The 20,748-nt window shown below is 41.6% G+C and overlaps 2 protein-coding genes across 5 annotated transcripts in view; one reads left to right on the top strand and one right to left on the bottom strand.

Moving 5' to 3' along the window:
* The window catches only part of SELENOF (selenoprotein F), a 48,392-nt gene extending 34,593 nt beyond the window's left edge, over window positions 1-13,799 (bottom strand). The window contains 2 exon segments of the mRNA NM_001256960.2: window positions 93-260; window positions 13,701-13,799. Of these exon segments, the coding sequence (NP_001243889.1) occupies window positions 93-260; window positions 13,701-13,775 (243 nt within the window). The 5' untranslated portion in view covers window positions 13,776-13,799.
* A 309-nt stretch (window positions 13,800-14,108) lies between these two features.
* HS2ST1 (heparan sulfate 2-O-sulfotransferase 1) overlaps window positions 14,109-20,748 on the top strand; it is a 206,127-nt gene continuing 199,487 nt past the window's right edge. For 2 of the 4 annotated variants that reach the window (XM_008264941.5, XM_089337103.1), the window contains exon 1: window positions 14,317-14,858. In XM_008264941.5, the coding sequence (XP_008263163.1) occupies window positions 14,735-14,858 (124 nt within the window). In that variant the 5' untranslated portion in view covers window positions 14,317-14,734. Of the gene's footprint in view, window positions 14,248-14,310; window positions 14,859-20,748 lie in introns of those variants that run through there. The other 2 variants (XM_089337102.1, XM_002715521.6) reach the window with 2 other exon arrangements.

Raw genomic sequence — 20,748 nt, 5'->3', positions numbered from 1 at the left:
ATTAAAAAACAAAAAACAAAACTGGTTAAGCAATTTATATTTTACATGACTTCAACTAAACCATCCCATGGAAGAGACACAGAAAATGATACCTTTTTGGTTTCAAATTGTGCTTCTTCCTGGCAGCATCCTCTGCAATCAGGATCCAGCTGAAGCAGGTTGAACTGTCCAAGGAGATCACAAGAGCTGCAGAGCAAGTTGCTAGAGAAGCCTAACTCTCTGCATGCCTCCGATGAAAACTCTGCCCCAAAAGCAGACACCTGGAAATAAAAAATTGGGAAATAAAACATAAAAAGAAGAGAAAATGGGGTTGATAATGGATATGAGTTACTGAAATGGTTCATTTGGAGACAGACTCTGTAATGTTATAGAAGTCTCTGGATTCTTCCACTTCCCCCCCAAACTTTTTACTTAAAATTCTGACATCTTTCAGCTTAGCTAAAATATGAGTTAATGAAAAAGAGATAAATAATTTTTATAATATATACATCTTTTATTAAACATTCAATAGTTATTTATAAAAAGAATTTCCGTATATAAAAAATAATTATCATTTCAAGAACTTAGCACTTGTTCATTTGAGTCCCTGGAATAACATTAACTGACTTACCTGCGGTCACATCCAACTAGGGGAGGGTAGGAAAGGCGATGGGGTGCAGAAAGACAAGAGTACAGAGTTCAAACTTTTGGTTTTAGATGAAAGGTCCACCACTTAAAAGCTGTGTGACCCTAGGCAAACTATCCTATCGAGATTTTAATCTCACTTATATGGTAACCAGCAATACTTTCTACATAAGATAGACTGTTATAAGGATTAAGTAAAATGAGCTATATCAAGTATCCAATCAGACTGACGGACAAAAGAAGTTAGTTTTCAAAAATATTAGTTCTCATGGTCAGTGTTGTGGTACCGTGGGTTCAACTTCCACTTGTGATGCCAGGTTCCCACACTGGAACACTGGTTTAAGTTTCAGCTCTTCCACTTCTGATCCAGCTTCCTGCTAATGTTCCTGGAGAAGCAGCAGAATATGGTCCAAGCACTTGGGCCCCTGCCACTCATGTGGGAGACCATGTTGACTTCAGTCTGGCCCAAACCTGGCTGTTGTGATCTGGGGGTGAACCAGCAGATGGGAGATCTCTGTCTTTCCCTCTTTGTTGCTCTGCCTTTCAAATAAATATTTAAAAAACAATGACTAGTTTTCACCTTACCCACTGTTCTTTCATGCTTCAGTAAATGTGGTATATTTCCATCTGTCACCTGTGCTTTGGATCCTATCTTTTCTGATCTCCACAGATTTCATTTCATCAATACCTCAATCCTTCAGCATAGTCAAACCCTGTGGTTATAAATATCCTCCCCACATTCTATCATTTCTTCTTCTTTTTTTTTTTTAAAGTATCCATTTTAATCTTTAAGAACATCTTCTGTGCTTTAACTGGTTTTGTCTCTATTTTCATCTTTTTCATAATTGGCAGTCTCTCTTTTTGGCAAAGTCTCATATCAGAGAGTGAGAGCTCCCAGTGGCTGGCTCATTCCTCAAAAACCTGCAACAGCTGGGACTGAGCCAGGTTGAAGTCAGGAGCTGGGAACCCCATCTGAGTCTCCCGTGTGGGTGACAGAGACCCAGCTACTTGAGCCATCACCTGCTGCCTCCCAGGGTGTGCATTATCAGGAAGCTGGAATTGAGAGCAGGGCTGTGACTCCAACCCAGGCACTTTGTTATGGGATGCAGATGTCCTGGGCAGCATCTTATTAACTGCTGTGCCAAACCCTCTCTCTTGTTCTGTTCTTAATATTCATCTACCATGTTAATCTCTCAACCTCAGGAATCCTCTGAATGACATCTTTCCATAGAGAAGATCTTCTCATAACAAGAACCTCTGCTTTTTCTATTAGGAATTCATTCTCTTTAAGCTCTGGCAAATATCTGTGCTCTTCACTCATGATTTTCTTTTCTTGCTTTTCTAGTTGTTTCTTAATTTTCCAGTTCAGTCCACTCTGCATGATGTTCATGTCCAGCAGGTTCATGGACAGCTTGGTCTTTTATATATACTTACATTGGCCTGGCGCTAGTCTCACACTGTCACTTCTGAACTGTTACTAAAGCCTGGTTTCTGATCCTATCACTCCACTAACTTTTCTAAAAATCACCAAATGCGAAGGCATTCAAAACTGTTCTGCTTCAATTGCCCTGTTCATTCTCTGTTTCCAAAGTGTCTCTTAAATGCTTTTATCTCCCACAGCTCTGTTTTAAAACTTTTTTAATTTAAATATATTTAGCAGACATAAAAATTACATATATCTGTGTGGTACTATCTGATGTTTCATTACATGTATACATTGTGTAATGTCCAATCAAGGTAAATAAAATACATTTATCTTTTCAAGCATTTAACATTTCTTTATAGTGAAAACATCCAAAAATATTATCTTTTAGCTTTTTTAAAACAGAGAAATATGCAATAAATTAACATAATCTATCTTCACCTGGCTGCAATAGCGCTCCAGAACACCTAGCTAGCTACAACCTAGTAAAGCATAGTACAGAGAGAAGAAGGGAAGGGGTGGGGTGGGGAGAGAAACTTCCAATTACTGGTTCACTCTCCAGATAACCAGGACTCAGCCAGGACCTTCATCTGGATTCCCATGTTGGAAACAGGAACCCAAGTCATCTATTGCCTCCCAGGCACAGTGGCAGGAAGCTGGATTGGCAATGCCAAGTAGCAGAGACTCAAGCCAACTTTAACTAGCACTCCAATATGGGATGTGGGTGTTTTAAGGGGCAGTTCAATCTGCTGTACCAAAACACCTGCCTTAGTTCTGTTTTTGGCTCTCTTCACGTTGTATATTTTTGGTTGTCGATCACATCTTTATCTATGGCTTTCAATATCCCTTTCTTGAAAACTCTCTATTTCTTTCTTGACTATCAAACTTCCAAAGAGCCCACTTGATGTCTCATTTCATATGCATCGCAAATTCAAAATCTCCAAGAGTGAAACTTTTCTCCTTAAATTTACTCTCCTTAATATATTCAGTATCTTAGTAAAATGACATCACTTCCCTGACCACCTAGTTACCCAGCCAGGTAGTATGTCCTGTACTTCATACCCTTCACCATTTTCAACCAACCGATTATCCTATTTTCACAATTCTGTCTCTTTAAGAGCTCTCACATCTTTCCTGTCTTAGTGGCTTAAATGCCATACATATCTAATGAGATATCTCCAATTCTATTATACTTTCTAGTTAAAATGAATTCCTAAAACACCTTTAAGTTATAAAACTCTCACTCCAGGCAGGCGCCACAGCTCACTAGGCTAATCCTCCGCCTTGCGGCGCTGGCACACCGGGTTCTAGTCCCGGTCAGGGCGCTGGATTCTGTCCCGGTTGCCCCTCTTCCAGGCCAGCTCTCTGCTGTGGCCCGGGAGTGCAGTGGAGGATGGCCCAAGTGCTTGGGCCCTGCACCCCATGGGAGACCAGGAAAAGCACCTGGCTCCTGGCTCCTGCCATCGGATCAGCGTGGTGCGCCAGCCGCAGTACGCCGGCCGCGGCGGCCATTGGAGGGTGAACCAACGGCAATCTCTCTGTCTCTCTCACTGTCCACTCTGCCTGTCAAAAAAAAAAACAAAAAAACACACACACACAAAAACCTCTCACTCCAACACCATTGCTGCTATTCTTCCTTATGTATAATACCTTTTTATACTTTGTCACCTTGTTAATTCCTACATATTCACAAGAATCTGATCAAAATCAGTCATTTAGGAAGCCTTCCTTGAAAAAAGCACATCTCAATCTTAACCCACAGCACTTTTCTTCTCTGGAAAACAAACATGTGCACAGCAGTGAAACAGTATCACTCATGATTCTGTATCATGTAAATCTAGGACTGTCTACCTCTCCAACAATACCATGAGCTCTTTTGAGGGTAAATATTAAGTTGTTTCTTTGTTTTCCTAGCAATTGTGTTAGTTCTTACATGTTTGTTGAACAAATCAATTGGTCAAAACCATGGCCTCAAGTTGGGGAAACTTCAGATGATTTGATTGCGAACCATCTGACTTGGCTTACCTTCTGGACTGAAGGGCTGCAAACTTTATGTGAAGAGCAAGATGGTAATTATGTTAGACTTTGATGGCAATGTGGTTTTTGTTACAACCACTCAATTCAGCTATTGCAGGACAACAGCAGTCACAGACATTACATAAATGAATGAGTGTGCCTGTGTTCCAATCAAACTTTATTTACAAAAACAGAGTTGGCTGGATTTGGTCCACCAGCTGTAGTTTGTTAACCCTCTTCTAAATTGATGGAACAGACTAAAATCCAGTGGCATTTTCCCAAGATAGGAGAAACGCTAGCATATTCACCCAAAATGCTGATCATCCCATTGGTCTTACTAGTTAACACTCTAATTTGATATTCATACATGTTTTACCCCATCTCTGCAATAATGTAGAATGTATACAATCTTGAAAATAGATCAAACATCCCAGCCTAGTGGGAGGGACCTAAGTTTGTGCAGTTGATTCCTCTGGTTTAAGACATTTGTTGCCATCCTAGTACTTTGGGAAAATTCCCCATTAATAAAGTCATTTGCTTGATTTATTTCACAGGTTAATTTGAAAATGAAATGCAACAATGTGTTAGGTTATATTTGCCAAAGATGGCTGCATCAATATACACAGAGCATCCCAAATGTTCTTACAGTGTGACTGGCAGTGCTCCACTAAGAAGTGGGAGTTTGGTTCCCTCACCTTAAATCTGGGCAGAGGCTGTGACTCTTCAGATCAATGGAGTGTAAAAAAATGTCATTCTTAGAGTAGGTCATAAAAGGGAAACAGCTTCTGCCTGGGCAGAACTAGCGTGTACACACTCTCTCTTTGGGAACATCAACGTTGGAACTTAGCCACAAAACTATAAAGAAGTTTACACTGGAGACAACATGGAAAGTCCATGTACAGAGCAACTGAGACCCACAGCTGACAACCAGCATCAACTACCAGACCTGCAAGTAAAAACCCTTCAGATTTCAGGCCCCAGTCTTCTTGCTGTGGTCTGGGACACCGCAGAACAGACAAGCCATCCCTGCTACTCCCTGTCAGAATTACTGAACCAAAGAACCGGAAAGCCCAACGAACAATTATTTTACATCATAAATTTTAGGGTAATTTTTTTTTGCAACTATAGTAACTATACAATAAAAGCGAATTCACTTTGAAAACTGTGAACTGCTAAGAAGTCTAAGAAACTATTACCATAGCCAAAAATCATGCAAGTGTACTATTTGGTTTTATTCTAGCACTTATAAGCACCTAATGCTAGGTGGCATGAATTTGCAAACCATGTATATCAAAGTTTTAAAAAATCTTGACTTGACTATTGGCATAGTGAAACTTTACTTTTGAAATTCTGAACACAGAAAAGTCATCACTTATTTCACAGTTCTGAGGATTAAAGGAGAAAATGTATAGAAAGCATCTGGAAACTGGTCTGGTATACAGTGGTTATTTAAGAAATATCTGTATTATTCTCACCAATCACTGTGAAAACACACTCAAAAACTATAAAACCTATGTTAATGCTGTAATCATACTAGAGATGGACAAGTAGGCAAGTGAGAGATACGGGGACCTTAAGTTTCCTGAGAGAACTAATTTTTTTGTAGTTGTTCTGACATTGGTTGTATAAACTCAAGGCTTTGAATATAAGGATATCAGAACATTTTTAAAGCACTTTACAGATAAATACCAAAAGCTAAGTAATATAAAAGAGTTCAAAATTATAAAATTATGCCTGCCATCTTTTGATTTCCAAAAAGTAAACAGGATTTAAATTTGCATATTAAGGCAAAATATTAAATTTTGAAATATTAGCCACACTTGTAAGAAAGAGAAAGACTCCAAAGAAAGGGTCCTGATTGGGGTAGCCATTTATCTTTCTCCATTCTTTCTCATTGTTTTATTTTTCTAGTATTAATGAGTTCCAAGAAAGGCACCAAGATGGTGGATTAGGGAGGGAGCTTATTGCTCTATTCCAGGGGAAGAAAGTTAAAGTGTGGACAGAGGCTGGCGCCGCGGCTCAATAGGCTAATCCTCCGCCTGCAGCGCCGGCACCCGGGGTTCTAGTCCCAGTTTGGTCACCGGATTTTGTCCTGGTTGCCCCTCTTCCAGGCCAGCTCTCTGCTGTGGCCCGGGAAGGCAGTGGAGGATGGCCCAAGTCCTTGGGCCCTGCAACCCACGGGAGACCAGAATAAGCACCTGGCTCCTGGCTTCAGATTAGCGCGGTGCGCCAGCCGCAGCGCGCTAGCCGCGGCGGCCATTGGAGGGTGAACCAACGGAAAAAGAAGACCTTTCTGTCTCTGTCTCTCTCACTGTCCACTCTGCCTGTCAAAAAAAACAAAAACAAACAAAAAAAAAAAAAACAAAGTGTGGAGAGAGTGCAATCTCAGGAAAGAGGGAGAAAACTGCAGAGGAAACTCTATGCAAATTAGAGGGACACTGTGGATCTACACAGAGGGTATATAGACATTAAGACATGCACAACTCAAGACCCCAGCAGCCAAGAGCCTCAGCACCAGCTTTGGAGGGTGAGGTGAGACCAGACTGCAGAAGCCCAAGCCACTGGCAATAAAGCTGCGGGAAGAGCCTGGCAGGAGTCTGGCTTGGAGACCTGTGGCAGAGAGTGTACCTGCTAACCTAGAGGGAAAAAACAAAGGGGCCATGTTTCTCTCTCCTGATCACCTGGCACCGGTGTCCTGTAACTAGCTGGGAGTGAGTGGGTGGTATTCTGGACATACGTAACAACTGCGCCAGCTTGTGTCTGTGTCCCCAGCAACCAGCCCAGAGGAGACACTTGAGTCTGGTTGGGAGAATTGACAGGGAGCTGGGTGCTTGTGACTGTGGGAGCCTTGTGTGCCAGGACTGTGAAAACACTGTGGCTGCGTGGGAGGGTGTGGCTGGGTCTTTGGGCAGCTCTACAGGGTTGGGGCTCCCTGATTTCCTGGTAAGGGTCATTGCTGCGGGATCTATGCTCACACTGAGGACTGTAGGGATCCTTTACGTGGTTCTTGCGGCAGTGCAGATGATTACTGTACCCAATGGGGCTAGCGCCCAGGCACTGATCTCCTAGGAGGAGAGGAGGTGAGCAGAACAAACCTTCCCTCTGATTAAAAACAAAAAAAGAGATTTACCACACCCCATTTGGGTGTCACTTTGGACACCCCCCTCACCCTGTAGCACTGAACAGAGCTCCCTGGCCACACCCACCACATACCTCACAGTATTAACTGAAAGAGCAGACACTCCACTAATACACAGAGGCATAATCCAAAGATAAAAGCCATCACAGGGAAAAAAAAAAAAAGAAGTACCTCCACGTGCCTAAAAATAAATGCAGTATTTTAAGAAAGAATAAAGAAGACAGGGCTGGCGCCGTGGCTCACTTGGTTAATCCTCCACTTGCGGCGCTGGCATCCCATATGGGTGCCTGGTTCTAGTCCCGGTTGCTCCTCTTCCAGTCCAGCTCTCTGCTGTGGCTCAGGAAGGCAGAGGAGGATGGCTCAAGTCCTTGGGCCCCTGCACCCGCATGGGGAGACTAGGAAGAAGCACCTGGCTCCTGGCTTCAGATCGGCGTAGCTCCGGCAGTAGCAGCCATTTGGGGGGTGAACCAACGGAAGGAAGACCTTTCTCTCTGTCTCTAACTCTATCTGTCAAATTAAAAAAAAAAAAAAAAGACCACTTTCTGCAAAAGTGGGAACAATATTTAAAAATAAATAAATAAAAAAAAAGAATAAGGAAGACAACATGATGGGCCGGCACTATGGTGCAGTATGTTAAAGCCCCGGCCTGCAGTGCTGGCATCCTATATGGGCATTGGTTTGAGTCCCAGCTTTATAATTACTGAGACTCAGGTATTCTGGTATAGGAAAAGAAAATGCAGTAAAACAATTCCTAACCAAAATTATTGACTACTTTTATTTCACAACATCCACGTTATACTTTTTTCTATATGCCAAAAACAAAAGAACTGTAATGTATATAAGCAAAACTGACATTCTGAGATTTGATCATTGTTTATAGCCCTTGTCTATACTCTTGAGGAACAGTGGTATTTCTACTTATTACGTGTTGAGATCTGTATTTACTAGGAGGCCAAGTTTGTGATTATAAATAAACTGAAAGTATGTCATTGTAAATTAAAAGAAAAATAAGAGGAGGAGGAGGGATGATGGGAAGTATGATAATGCTCTTAAAACTGTGTATATGAAATACATGACATTTGTTCCCTTTATATAAATAAAAAAGTAAAAATAAAGTGATGAAAACGCTAATAATTATAATTGTATGACTCATCAATCAAAAAATCCATTGAGATGTTAACCTATGAATAATGGGGTATGGAATGGTGGTCTAAGCATCAGTGATACATAATTAATCTACACTACTTTTCAGTACAGTACCTTTCTGAATGGAAATATTATGTATGACCTGAATGAAGGACTGGACATCACTCAGTTCTGGGGAGCTTTAAGAAACAGCTCCCTTAGGCCATACTAAAATACCATTTTTCTAATGCTTAAGTATATTCAGAATGTATTTTCAGATTAAGTCACTTTATATCCTCCCAGTTGTCACTTCACTGAAATGTTGATAACTGTGTATTGCCATTAACTGGAAATTACAGCTATTCAGAGGAATCGTGATAAAAACTTCACTTGTCTAGAGACTCAGAGATGTGAATTAACAAAACACAAGTTAAGTCTGATAATAGTTTTATCCTCTATCTACAGCAGTATCTCAACCTTACCGTGTCAAGAAATTAAAATTATTCTTTCACCCTTTTTATTCATATGTCAGTTTCTAAAGAGTTGGTTAATTTTCATTCTTGCTAACTTCTTACTCTATTTGGTGGTTTTTCCCTTGGTTTGCCAAATGCAGTTTTTCTAATTTCTTACCAGTTTTCAAAGAATACTCCATACCCCATTTTTGCTGCCTTCTTAAAAACACTGGTTATTACAGAATAAAGAGACAGAAAAGAAAGAAACCTTACAGAAGTTAATGTAGTTCCATATGAATTGTCTAGAACATTTTTTCTCTTTTCCGAGTCATTTCTGTATTTTTGGAAGTGGGAGTTCATCACCACTCTATACTAAATGCAGATATCCTGAGGACTCTGGCAGCATGGAATGCAAGGGAACCGGGAGGCCACTTATACCTCAGAGGGATTCAAATGAACAAATACTGAGGGTGGCACTTCAAAAGCAGATGGAATTATTAGATGAGTTTATTTTGAGGCAACACATTTTGAAATCTATATTTATAATATGCATTTTTCCACAAACATTTTGAAGGCCCCTCCTACATGTGAGGCATGATAGGAAAAAAGAAAAGAAAAAATGGTCCCTGTATCTCCTTTGGCTACATTCTAACTGGCAAGGGGGCAGAAGGAGTGAAGGGACACAAGTACACAAAGAGCTACCTTGGATTAGACTGTGGATGGGTCTATTACAGTATAAATTATGATAGAATATACAAGGGAGAAATTTCATCTGACTTTCCAAATCTGAAAATGGAACTGAGTTAGGCTTTGCATAACTAAATACCTTACATCATAAAGAAGGAAACAAGGCAACGGAGGACAAATGAATTTGCCTTAGCAAATTAGTCAGTTATTACTGTTAAAACTAGAATATGGACTTCCTTAAATTATAGTATACGCTATCATGAGTATGAATTCAACAGGCAGAGTATGAGAGAGAGAGAGTGAGGCTGTGTAGGATGGCTGTCTGCAAACATTTAAGTAGAATAGTGTGGCTGTGATTAAAAATTCAGGGTTTTATTTGATGGCTTACTCTGAAAATTAGACTGCTTTACCTTTTAAGGGTCACATTCACAAAAAACAATGGTTAGGTTGATTGCTGGCCTTTTAAGTTTTCTGTCTAGGCGGACTTCCTAGCTCAAACTGTACAGTTATTAGGAAATGTTTGAATCAGATTTAAGGCAAAGTTGAAGCCCTAACCTGCCCTCACCCAACAATTCTCATACATGTCTCCAGTTGGGATTGTCACTGGGAACAGTTCTATAAAGCTAACTGGAATAGAAAATTGATAAGGTTTCATATTTCACATTGTCAAACATTCACTCACAGAGTCTCTAATTCATTCATCAAATTTTTCACTTGTATGCCTATTACTCTATATGCATGTCACTACAGATAAAAATGTGAACAGAACAGTGAACAGTGAAGTAGTCCTTCCAGGTGCGGGTCCAGTTAACTAAGTGGGAGACCTAAGAGTGTTAATTGTTACATTAACAACAGGAGTCACTGTGCACTAACTCCCCATGCAGGATCTCTGTCCTCAATGAGTTGTATTTTGAGAGTTAACTGTAAAACTAGTTCTTAAAGTTTTTTCTTTTGTGTGTGTGTGTGTGTGCGCAAATAGTTGAAATCTTTACTTAGTATAGAATTGGTCTTCTGTGTACAAAGTTAATTGAAAATGAATCTTAATGGAAAATGGGACGGGGCACGGGGAGAGAGAGGAAGTGGAGGGGTGGGAGGGCAGGTATGGTGGGAAGAATAACTATATTCCTAAAGTTGTACTTATGAAATTTGTATTCCTTAAAAAATAAATAATAATAATAAAAGAAATTAGAAAACCCTGAAAAGAACCCAGGAGAACAACTGATCACGACTGAAGCACACTGAAAGACTCCTAACAGAGTTCAGGTATAGGAAGACTTTCTGGAGGAAACGATTTCTCAGCTGAGAACCTGGAGGGTTAGAGCGGAAGTATAAGATAATCATGATTTTGATGTGAGTTGAGGAGAGTATGGGAAGCTGGGAAGCAGCTTCTAGGTAATGGGAGCAACAAGTTCAAAAGCCTGGTGAGGAAGAAGAAGTGTAAGAAATAAACTAAAACAAATGGCCCTAATTCTCCATTTCATTTTTTTCCCCTTTATCACTAGAGATAACTACTGGGAAATAAGCCGGGATAGACAAACAAGTGCTTTGTTAAAGAAATGTTAAAAGGATGGATTTTTACCATAAAAACAGGGAGCTGTTGAAGTTTTAGGCTTGGTAGATTTGTATGTTAGGATTACACGGGGTGGGGGTGGATGTTTGGTGCAGTCACTTGGGATGCCCACATCCTGTACTAGTTTTGTGGGTTCAAGTCCTAGCTCCACTTCAGCTTTCTGGGAGGCAACAGGTGATGGCTCAATAATTTGAGTCCCTGCCACCCTTGTGGGAGACCCAGATTGAGTTTCTGGCTCCTGGGGTTTGGCCTGACTCAGCCTCACCCTGGCTGTTGTGGGCATTTATAGAGTGAACCAGAGGATGGAGGGCCTCTGTATCTGTCTCTCTGCCCTTCAACTAGATTAAAAAACAAAACAAGATAAAACTCCAGATGCATTGCAGAGACTGGAAATCAGTGAAGGGAAGTTGTTGTGGTAATTCCAGGTAAGCCCTGATGGTGGTTTGAATTTAAGTACTATCTATGGAAACAGAATTAAGTGGTCTGGCCTGGAGATTTTGAAGGGCTTAATGACTAACTGAATTCAGAGAGTGGGAGGAAAAAGAACCTAAATGATAAATTTCTGGCTTGCTCAATCGGGAAGCTGGCAAAGCCAACCATTTAGATTCTGACTATAGACAGAGATAATTCAAAGGATGAATCAGGAGGCTGTTGTTTCTAAGGAGAGAGATGTTGGTGGCCTGAATGAGGGATCTGAGAGATATTAAGCAAGCAAAATAAATCAGATTTGGTAACTGCCTGGACAAGAAATATGTAAAGAAAGGAAGGAATCAGATGACACCTGATGACACCTAAGTTCTGGCTTGGATTCTGTGCATAGTCACTCGGGTACACTGGTTAATGGCCATAAATTCTTCCTCTTTTGATATACACAATTCTTTGCAAAGTAACTTTCCCTACCCTTGAAATATGGGTGGGTCTGTTTTGAAAGACAAATATTTGCTTTGACAAATATTTGGCAGAAGAGATAGAAGAGGGTACTTTAAAAAGTTCATGGAAAATGCATATTATGAAAAAGCCATGCATGAGTTTCAAAATTCTCTGCATCAAAATAAACATCTTTTAATTTCATTTTCCCATTAACTTTTTGAAGCGTCTTTTGAAAAGCAGAAGAGAAGAGAAGAGAAAGAGACTGACCTTCCATTTGCTGGTTTACTCCCCAAATGGCTGCAACAACCAGGTCTGGGCCAGACTGAAGCCAGGAGCCAGGCACTCCATCCCAGTCTCCCATCTGGGTGGCACGGGCCCAAGTACATGGGCCGTGTTCTGCTACCCTCCCAGGTGCATTGGGCAGGAAGCTGAATCAGAAGCAGAGCAGCTAGGACTCTAAGGGGTGTGTCAGCATCGCAAGTGGCAGCTTAACTGGCAGTGCCACAGTGCTGACCATCAGCTTTTGCTTTTCGGAGCACTGCCACGAAGAGAAGCTGTTCTAGCCTACTGGAGGATGAGAGGTCACATGGATGAGATCCAAGTCTCCCCAGCTGACAGCTCGAACTATGAATGGGGTATCTTTGGACTTTTCCAGGGCACAGTGCATAAGGGAGCCCAGATGAAATCAACAGAGGACTTGACAGAATGACCACTGACTTAAGTCACTAAGTTTTGGGAGGTTACATAGCCACAAACAAGTGAAAGTTATGAGATAGGAAAATTAGGAGAGGGCAACCTGAAATGTTACTCCTTTTGTCTCCCATGGTGGTGGTGATGAACTCAAATGACCTAACAGGAGTTCAGGCAGGGGTGTTCCAGTAATTTCTAAAGCATCAAAAAGTCTAAAAAATGGAGTACTGGACTGGAATGTTAATTACAGAAGTTGGGGCTGGGTAACAAAAGTAAAAAGGCAGGATAGTTTCACATTCCTTGATGAAAGAAAAGCAGAGATGTTTATAGAGGCCTATGTACAGTCCTTAACTCCACCCACATCTGGGATACATCAGTTAAACCAGATCTCCCAGGAGAAAACTTTTCAGCAGGCTTAATGGAGAACACTTGACGAATTAAGACGAGCTAACAAACGTAAAAGCTCCCGCCAGTAAAATTTTATCCTTCATATAGCAACATACATTGCAAACTATGAGGAGTTAACCAAGATTTACTTGTTTCGTGCATGAAAATAAATCAAAATCAGGACTTCTCCTTTCCAAGATTAAGAACTCATCTATTTTGGTAATAGGAAAAAACGAAATAAAACTGCCAGATTTTAAACGGGATTACTGCTCGAGAGAGTTTAAAAAAAAAAAAAAAAAAAAAAAAAACAGAAATCGTTAGCCAGGAGCGAACACTTGAGGGCTTTCCTCTCAGGGGAGCTCCATCATAAGGATACTCCCTAGCGTTTTTGTTGCTTGAAAAGTCTTCACTTCTTCCTAAGCCTTACTGCTTCCCCTCCCCGCAGTGTGATTCAGATTGTTTCAGCTAGAGTTAAGAGAAGCCCCCAAGACGGTCTGAAATCAGAAGACGCGGCTAGCAAAATCAAAGCGAGGAAGGACAAGCAAGCATCAACCAAGGAATTAAGCCACGTCGCATTCCGGCAGCAGCAGTCACTGAGGAAACCCCATCTCCCGTCCTTTTCCAGCGTGGATCCCAAACAGGCTCGAATGTTCCTCCTCCTTCTCTGCAATCCTTCCCACCCGCCCCGGAGCAGCCACGGAGGAGATCCACACTCACCGCTTGAAGCACGGTGGCCAACAGCAACCGTAGCCCAAACGCCGGGCCCAGCCCTCCACCAGCCCCAGTCGCCATCGTTACCCTCTCGGCTCTGTCTCGGGCTGCCCAGAGGACCCCTCAGCTGGGGCGTCCACACTACAGCCTGATCCGTGACAGCCCGCTAAAGGCCGTTGCCACCGAAACTCTTGTTCTGAAGGGACGCGTGTTAACTCGGGGTATATGAAAACTTAAAGGTGATCAAATATCAAGACAGTCGCCGGGTGCTTTGGATTACCCAAATCAGGCACTTTTCTAAACTCCCCACTTCTGTGCTTCCCCGGGATCCTTTCATTCACGACATTTCGTCAGGCAGCCAGGAGGCCCCGCCTTCTCCAGTTTAAGCCCTGCCTCCGTCCCCAAGTTTACCCAATCGAATGCGGCCTTGATTGAGCCCTGTGGCGGAGGAAGCCAACCGTAAATCGAACCGAGGGCCAAGAGCAGGGACTCTTCGGACCAATAAGCACAACCGCGCAGGAGGACGGGGTGGGGCCTCTGGTTGCCGAGCAGCGTACGTGGATGCGTGCGCGTGGTGGCGGAGGGGGATGGGAGGGGACTGGGCGGGGGCGGGGCCGAGGGCGGCGCAGCCGCAGCCGCAGCGCTGGTGTAGGAGCGCGCGGCCGCGAGCGAAGGAGGGAGGGAGGGAAGGAAGGAAGAGAGGGAGGCGGGCAGGCAGGCGGGCGCGGAGGTCGGGGATTGAGGCTGTGGAGGGAGGCGAGAGCCCGGCAGCCGCTTCGCGCAGGGTTTGCTGCGCGGGCTTTTGGAGGGGGCGGCCGTTGAGTCGGCTGACGAGAAGCGGGCACCGGCGGCGCTAGTGCTGGCGCCTGGGGGCGGGGGGACCGGAGAGGCGAGAAGGGGGGTCGCTGCGGTGGTGCTCTGGCTGTCGCGCTCTCCTTGCCTGGCTGCCGGCTCGGTGGGCTCCTCCCGGCGTTTCCCTCGCCTCTGGGGCGCCGCTCCCCGCCCTCCGCGGTATGTCTTGATCCCGAGCAGCGGGTTTCATGGGGCTCCTCAGGATTATGATGCCGCCCAAGTTGCAGCTGCTGGCGGTGGTGGCCTTCGCGGTGGCGATGCTCTTCTTGGAGAACCAGATCCAGAAGCTGGAGGAGTCCCTGTCGAAGCTAGGTGAGGAGCAGAGCCGCTCCGCGCTGAGTGCTGTGGACGGGGCTGGGCCGGGGGGCACTGCAGCCCGAGCAAGTGGGCGTTCGTGCAGCCCGGGGTCTGGTTCGCGGGCTGGGAGAGGTTTCCAAGAGAACACAAGCTCCTAGAATGGGGTGACTTGAGCTTGAGTGGCGTGCTGGACTCGCGAGGTCACGGGGCAGAGGTTGCAGGGCTGGGCTTCGCGGAGCCCCAGGGCTGCCCCCGAGTAGGCATTCCGGAGAGAGGGCGAGAGAAGCCCCAACTCAGAGGGAAGAGGTGGCCACGCTCAGCCTTGCTCGGGCAGAGCGCCTCGGCAGTGTCGGAGAGGGGTATTCCAGTTTCGTGTATGGGAACTCGGGCACAGCTTCTTTTGGAGGATGGGGGAGGACCGGTGGTCGTGCAGGAATATTGGTGCGCAGCAATGGAAGGAGGCGCCGGTAATGATGGGGAGGGGGCAGTCAGGGAAACAAGCTGCCGTGAGTTGCACTCCGGTCCCGGGGGAGCGAGGGACCTCCCCACAGGCGGTCGAGGTAGGCTGGCCAGGTAGGGCAGGCTAGCGAGGGAAGAGCTTCAGGGCAGTTCTGAACGAGGGTCCGGGGACTGCGATCCGTTTTAGTGGCGCTGAACTGGTTCATGTGGGCTCCAGAACAGGGATGTGCACGTATGTTGCTTCGCGGCAGCGTTGATGTAGTGAATGTAGAAGAGGGAATGCCGAAGGGGAACTGTGTAGTGAGGTTTACTATTGGAAAGTAAGGTTACACGGTAAACATTTAAGTACCTTGAAGAGTTAACAGTGCTTTAATGGGCGAAGGAGTCTGAAGTGCAAAAAGTTGACGTGTGAAGTTGTGAAAGGACAGAAAAAAGCATAGATAATAGATTCTTTCGATTTAGTATGGAACTGGCATTTGGAAGGGCTCGGTGTGGAGAGCGAATAGTCAGAGAATGACAGTGACCAATTTTGAGTTAAAAATGCACATGGCACTTAAATCAGCTCAAGAGGCTGTCATTTGAATCTGGAAAGACAGTGCAAGGTAAGGGATTGCATGCACTTGCACCTCGGCACCCTTCTAGATACGTTGTGAGAAACAAGCAAACAAATCCCTTCAGCGATATTATTTAGACTAAAGAGTAACTTTGGGAAACAACTAAGTGCTGCTGTGCTGTTTAATTTTTAGGGAATAATTGCAGTTTTGTACGCAGTAGCTATAGCTAGCTGTTTCCAGAGACTTTGCAATTGTCTTGAAATTTTGAAGAGCAGTGTATCAAAGAGTATCTAATAAATATGATTGAAGTGCAACTATGTTTGAGGGAAGATCAAAAGAGATACTAATCCTTACTAATGCTGGGGCAAAAATTTGAAAAGATATACAGTTTATTTACTCTAATTTTGTTACTGTGCCTTGTAAGATGGGAAAATGTTCACTTAAATAGTAAAGGTTGTCCAGTATACTTTTTCTTTTCATTTGAATCCATTCATCAGCATTCAGAATCATGTTCTGGTCACATTAATGATCCAGCTTTACAGAAAAAAATGATTCCTCATAGAGGAAGTTGGAAGTTGTATTAAAATTTGTACCTGTTGTTTATTGTATTGCTATTTGGAATTCTCTGGGGTTAATTTCTCCAGAACATCATGGTGGGGTTAGCATTGTTTACATTTTTTATTTTAATCATCTAAGTTTTTTTCTGTAACACTTGAAGGGGTTTCCATAGATACAACCTGAGCTTTTTTTTTTTTTTTTACAGTTATTTTAAGCTGTAGAATGCCACAGGTAGAACATACTATGCTTTCTTGTAAATTTTTTGCAAACAAGGAAATTCCATCAGAAATAGAGTGCATTAGAATAAATAATTCCATTAGAAATAATAAATATATGTTAAAATGAATCTCAAAACTAATTCAAGGAAATTAATACCTCAAGTATGAAACTGGAAGTATTTTCATCTGGAAATGCAAAAGCATGGCAAGTAAAAATGTATAACTTTGTTTCTATTAGCAGTCATTTGATTTTCTTTTTAAAGTCTTGGAAAAGGCAAGGAATGATAAGAGAGAGATTGCCAGTTGGTAGTCTGACCTCTTAGGAAAGAAACGCAGGTGGCTTATTTTGACAATCAGACTCTATCCTAGGTGTTTTTCATCTATGATGCACCTATTTATCTTTCTAGAACACTATAGAAAGCTATTTTTGCAGTTGCAGGAACAGGCTCAGTGGTTATAGAACTTGTCTAAGACCACATCACTATTGGCAGAGCCAGCATTGGAATCCAGGTATGTTTGATTCCAAGTCAAGTGCTCCTTTAATTACACCCAGCTGCTTGAGACTTCATATTGACATTACACTAAGATTTAGCTATTTGAATAGAATTTTTAAATTGTAATATCAATGTTTAATTGCCTTTATTGCTAAGAATGAATATCATTCTAAGGAAATTCAATTTCAGACAAAAAGAAATTGGTTTAGTGTAATGTCTGCCCCCTGTTTATATTTTAATGAATATAATTATATTACCCGATAAAACCACTGAAATAGATAGCTTATTTCCACTAGAGGAAAAGAAAAATCTCTGGTTGATTTCTATGAGTGTAAAATTGCAACATTGAAAATCATTTGTATTTTGACATCAAAAGAACTTTTTTTTTTAAAGATTTATTTTATTTATTTGAAAGGCAGAGGCAGAGGAGACAGAGTCTTCTATCTGCTGGCTCGCTCCCCAAATGGCTACAACGGCTGGAGCTGGGCCCCTCTGAAGCCAGGAGCCTGGAGCTTCTTCCAGGTTTCCCAGGAAGGTGCGGGGGCCCAAGGACTCTGGCCATCCTCTGCTGCTTTCCCAGGCCATAGCAGAGAGCTGGATCGGAAGTGGAACAGCCAGGACTCACACTGGCACCCATATGGGATGCTGGCACTGTAGGCGGTGGCTTTACCCACTACGCCGGCCCGCCCCAAAAGAACTGTTAAACATTTGCTCTTAAAGTAGTTTTTATTCTGCAGTAGAAGATGCCAAAAGTTTATATTGCCTTTATTATGAGAGTTTATAATTTTTATACAGTTATAAAGTTTATAAAGCACCTTGATTTGAGAGCATTTTGATCATGAAACCTATTGTGGAGCATTAGATGTCTTCAAAATTAAGCTGTATTCATTGACCATATGGGAAATTAGGTCTATATAAATTGAGTCTATAAATAATTCTTGAAAGACCTAATATCACATAATATAATTTTATATTTTAAACAGATAAGGGAGAATGGAATGTATATTACATTACACCTTGGTTTTTTTAATTTTTTCATCTAAAATATCAGAGCCATCCTTCTGGATTAGTGTGTGTGAATTTGACTTAGTCTGATACATGTGTAATGTTCTGAAATATGCAAATATCATAAACCATTATGCCAGTACTGGACAGTTTGTCTCCTCCTCCCTCCTTTTTGTGGTGTTACAGGAAACATCCCTATATGTCTGCTTTATTTCCTGTGTGTTGATGTTATTTTTTTACTGGGATAAATTATGTGGAATTTCTGGGACAAGGGATATATGTATTTTATATCTTAGTAAATTTTGAAATCTCTTAGTTTCCAAAATTCTTTACCAAAGGCTACAGTAGTCTATGTTGCCAGTGCATACACCAAAGGAGTGGAAACTATCCACTTTAATTTTGCCAGTCTGAAAAGGCTGTGAAACAGTATGTTAAATTAATTTAAAATTCCCCAATTTCTAGTTGTTTATTTCTCTTTTACTTTCTAGCTCATTTTAATTTGTCTGTTTTTTGTTAAGCAGTTTATAATTGTAGTTGTTTTTAGTGTTAGAATTAGTAATACTTTTTTTCATATATCTTATTTTCTGTTATTTGTCTCTTTATGGTATGTCTGCTCATATAGCAATTTTAAAATTTACAAAATCAAATCTATCAGGTTAAGCAGGTATTTTTCTTAAGACTTTCCTAAAGCAAGATGATGTACATTTTTTGTATGATATTATAGTAATATTACAGTTTAATTTGTACAGCTAGCTTTTTGTTAGTTTGTTTTTTGTTTTTTTTCATTCCCCAAATGCCTTCAATGGCCAGGATTGAGCTAGGCCAAAACTAGAATCCAGGAACACAATCCAGGTCTCCCGCATGGGCGGCAGGAACCCAATCACTTGAGCCATCACTGCTGCCTCCCAGGTCTGCATTGCAGGAAGCTGAGGTTAGCTGATTGGAACTCAGGCGCTCTGATGTGAAATGCAGGCCTCTTAACTGCTATGCTAAATGCCTGCCCCTATATTTAGCTTTTTAAACTACTCCCATGTTTATGGAGATTTATTTACTATTAACTTCTATCAGTGAGTAGCCACTATAGCCACTATAATACTGTATTGTAAATAATATATTTTCCCCCACTGTGTGTTAACAATTCTTTTTTTAATCATATGCTTTTATTATGTTCTTTGAACAATTTGGACTCCTCTTTTCCACTAATCTGAGATTCTGTAAATCTCAGGGATGTATGCACACACACACACACACACACACTCTCTTCAAATCATACGTGAATTTCCTGAAATTATGTGCATAGCTCTCATCAGATTTGCAGAGGAGTATATGATCTCCTCATTGGTAAGAATCACAGATTTCTAGTACAGGTTGAGAATCCTTAATCTGAAATCTGAAATCCAGAATGCTTCAAATCAAGTGTTTTTGAGCACTGCCATGATGCCACAAGTAGAAGATTCTACTCTGACTTCATGTGGTTGGTCTCAGTTAAAGTGCAGGCTCACTAAAAATAATGTATGGAATTATCAAAGTGCATGTGTATAGACATTTATGAAATGTAAATAAATTTCTTGTTTAGACATGGGTCCCATGCCTTTGTTTCATTATGTATGTGCAGATACTTCAAAATCTGAAATATTCAAAACCCAAAACATTTCTGGTCCCAAGCTTTTACAATAGTAGATAAACAACCTATGTGTGTTTCATATTTAATGGAGTGTGTTTTCTGTTTGTTTCTAATAATACTACAGCATGAAGCTTGTGAGTTAAATTTAGGAGACAAGCAGATTAATTATAAAAAAGTTTCTTAGGAAAGTTATGCTGAAGAAACTTCATTAAAATGTATACTTAATTTTCTAATGAGAAATAGAAAAGGATAAGAAGTCAAAGTGAAAACTGTTTAGCTGGAACTCAGAACTGTACCTCTTAGAGTTTGTGCTTATGAAATGCAGTTCTTGTGGACGCTCAAGAGTACACCTCTTGCTGATGTTGACTGATGGAACACTGCAGTGAAAGCTGCTTTGCTTACATACACATTAGAATTATGTACTTTATAATCTTATTTTATATAGGACCTATTTTAATTTTTTCTTGACCAAGTGCTTTTTACAGCACTGTATAACGGTATGACTGCATGAAGATACAGTTTTTAAAATAAGGAACATAATTCAGAGTGGATTATGTAGTCATCTCCATTGGTAAGAATGTTATTTGTTATGTTCCTAAAACCTGTTCAACAGAAGAACTAAAAACAAGGGTCAAGGATGAGTCTGCTCTTTGGAATTTGGTTCTTTTCGTAAGTACCTGAAACTATGCAAGTATACCTGCAAAATGTTCCAGAGATTGGTAGATTTCTCTACTTTTGAAATCATTTGAAAAACATTGGGTAACTACTGTTCACAGGACTTTGGGTTAATAGGAATGCATTTATTCTAGAATTGCTAATTTGTACCTTACTTGTGAGTCCTGAATAGGATATTTGGTGCCATGCAGTGGTAACCTGAAGTAGTTGACCTTGATTAGGATAATTCCAAGATGTCTGTCTGCCATTCTCTTAAGCCTTCTAGTAGCTATTTGGCACTTACAGAGATTGAAATGATAATGAATATATATTGCTCTC

Source organism: Oryctolagus cuniculus, chromosome 7 (assembly GCF_051225735.1).
Source record: "Oryctolagus cuniculus isolate XC-2025 breed Fujian yellow rabbit chromosome 7, ASM5122573v1, whole genome shotgun sequence".
NCBI classification, from domain to species: Eukaryota; Metazoa; Chordata; class Mammalia; order Lagomorpha; family Leporidae; genus Oryctolagus; species Oryctolagus cuniculus.
The sequence above is the reverse complement of the archived record's forward strand: the minus strand, read 5'-3'. Positions and strand labels throughout refer to the sequence as shown.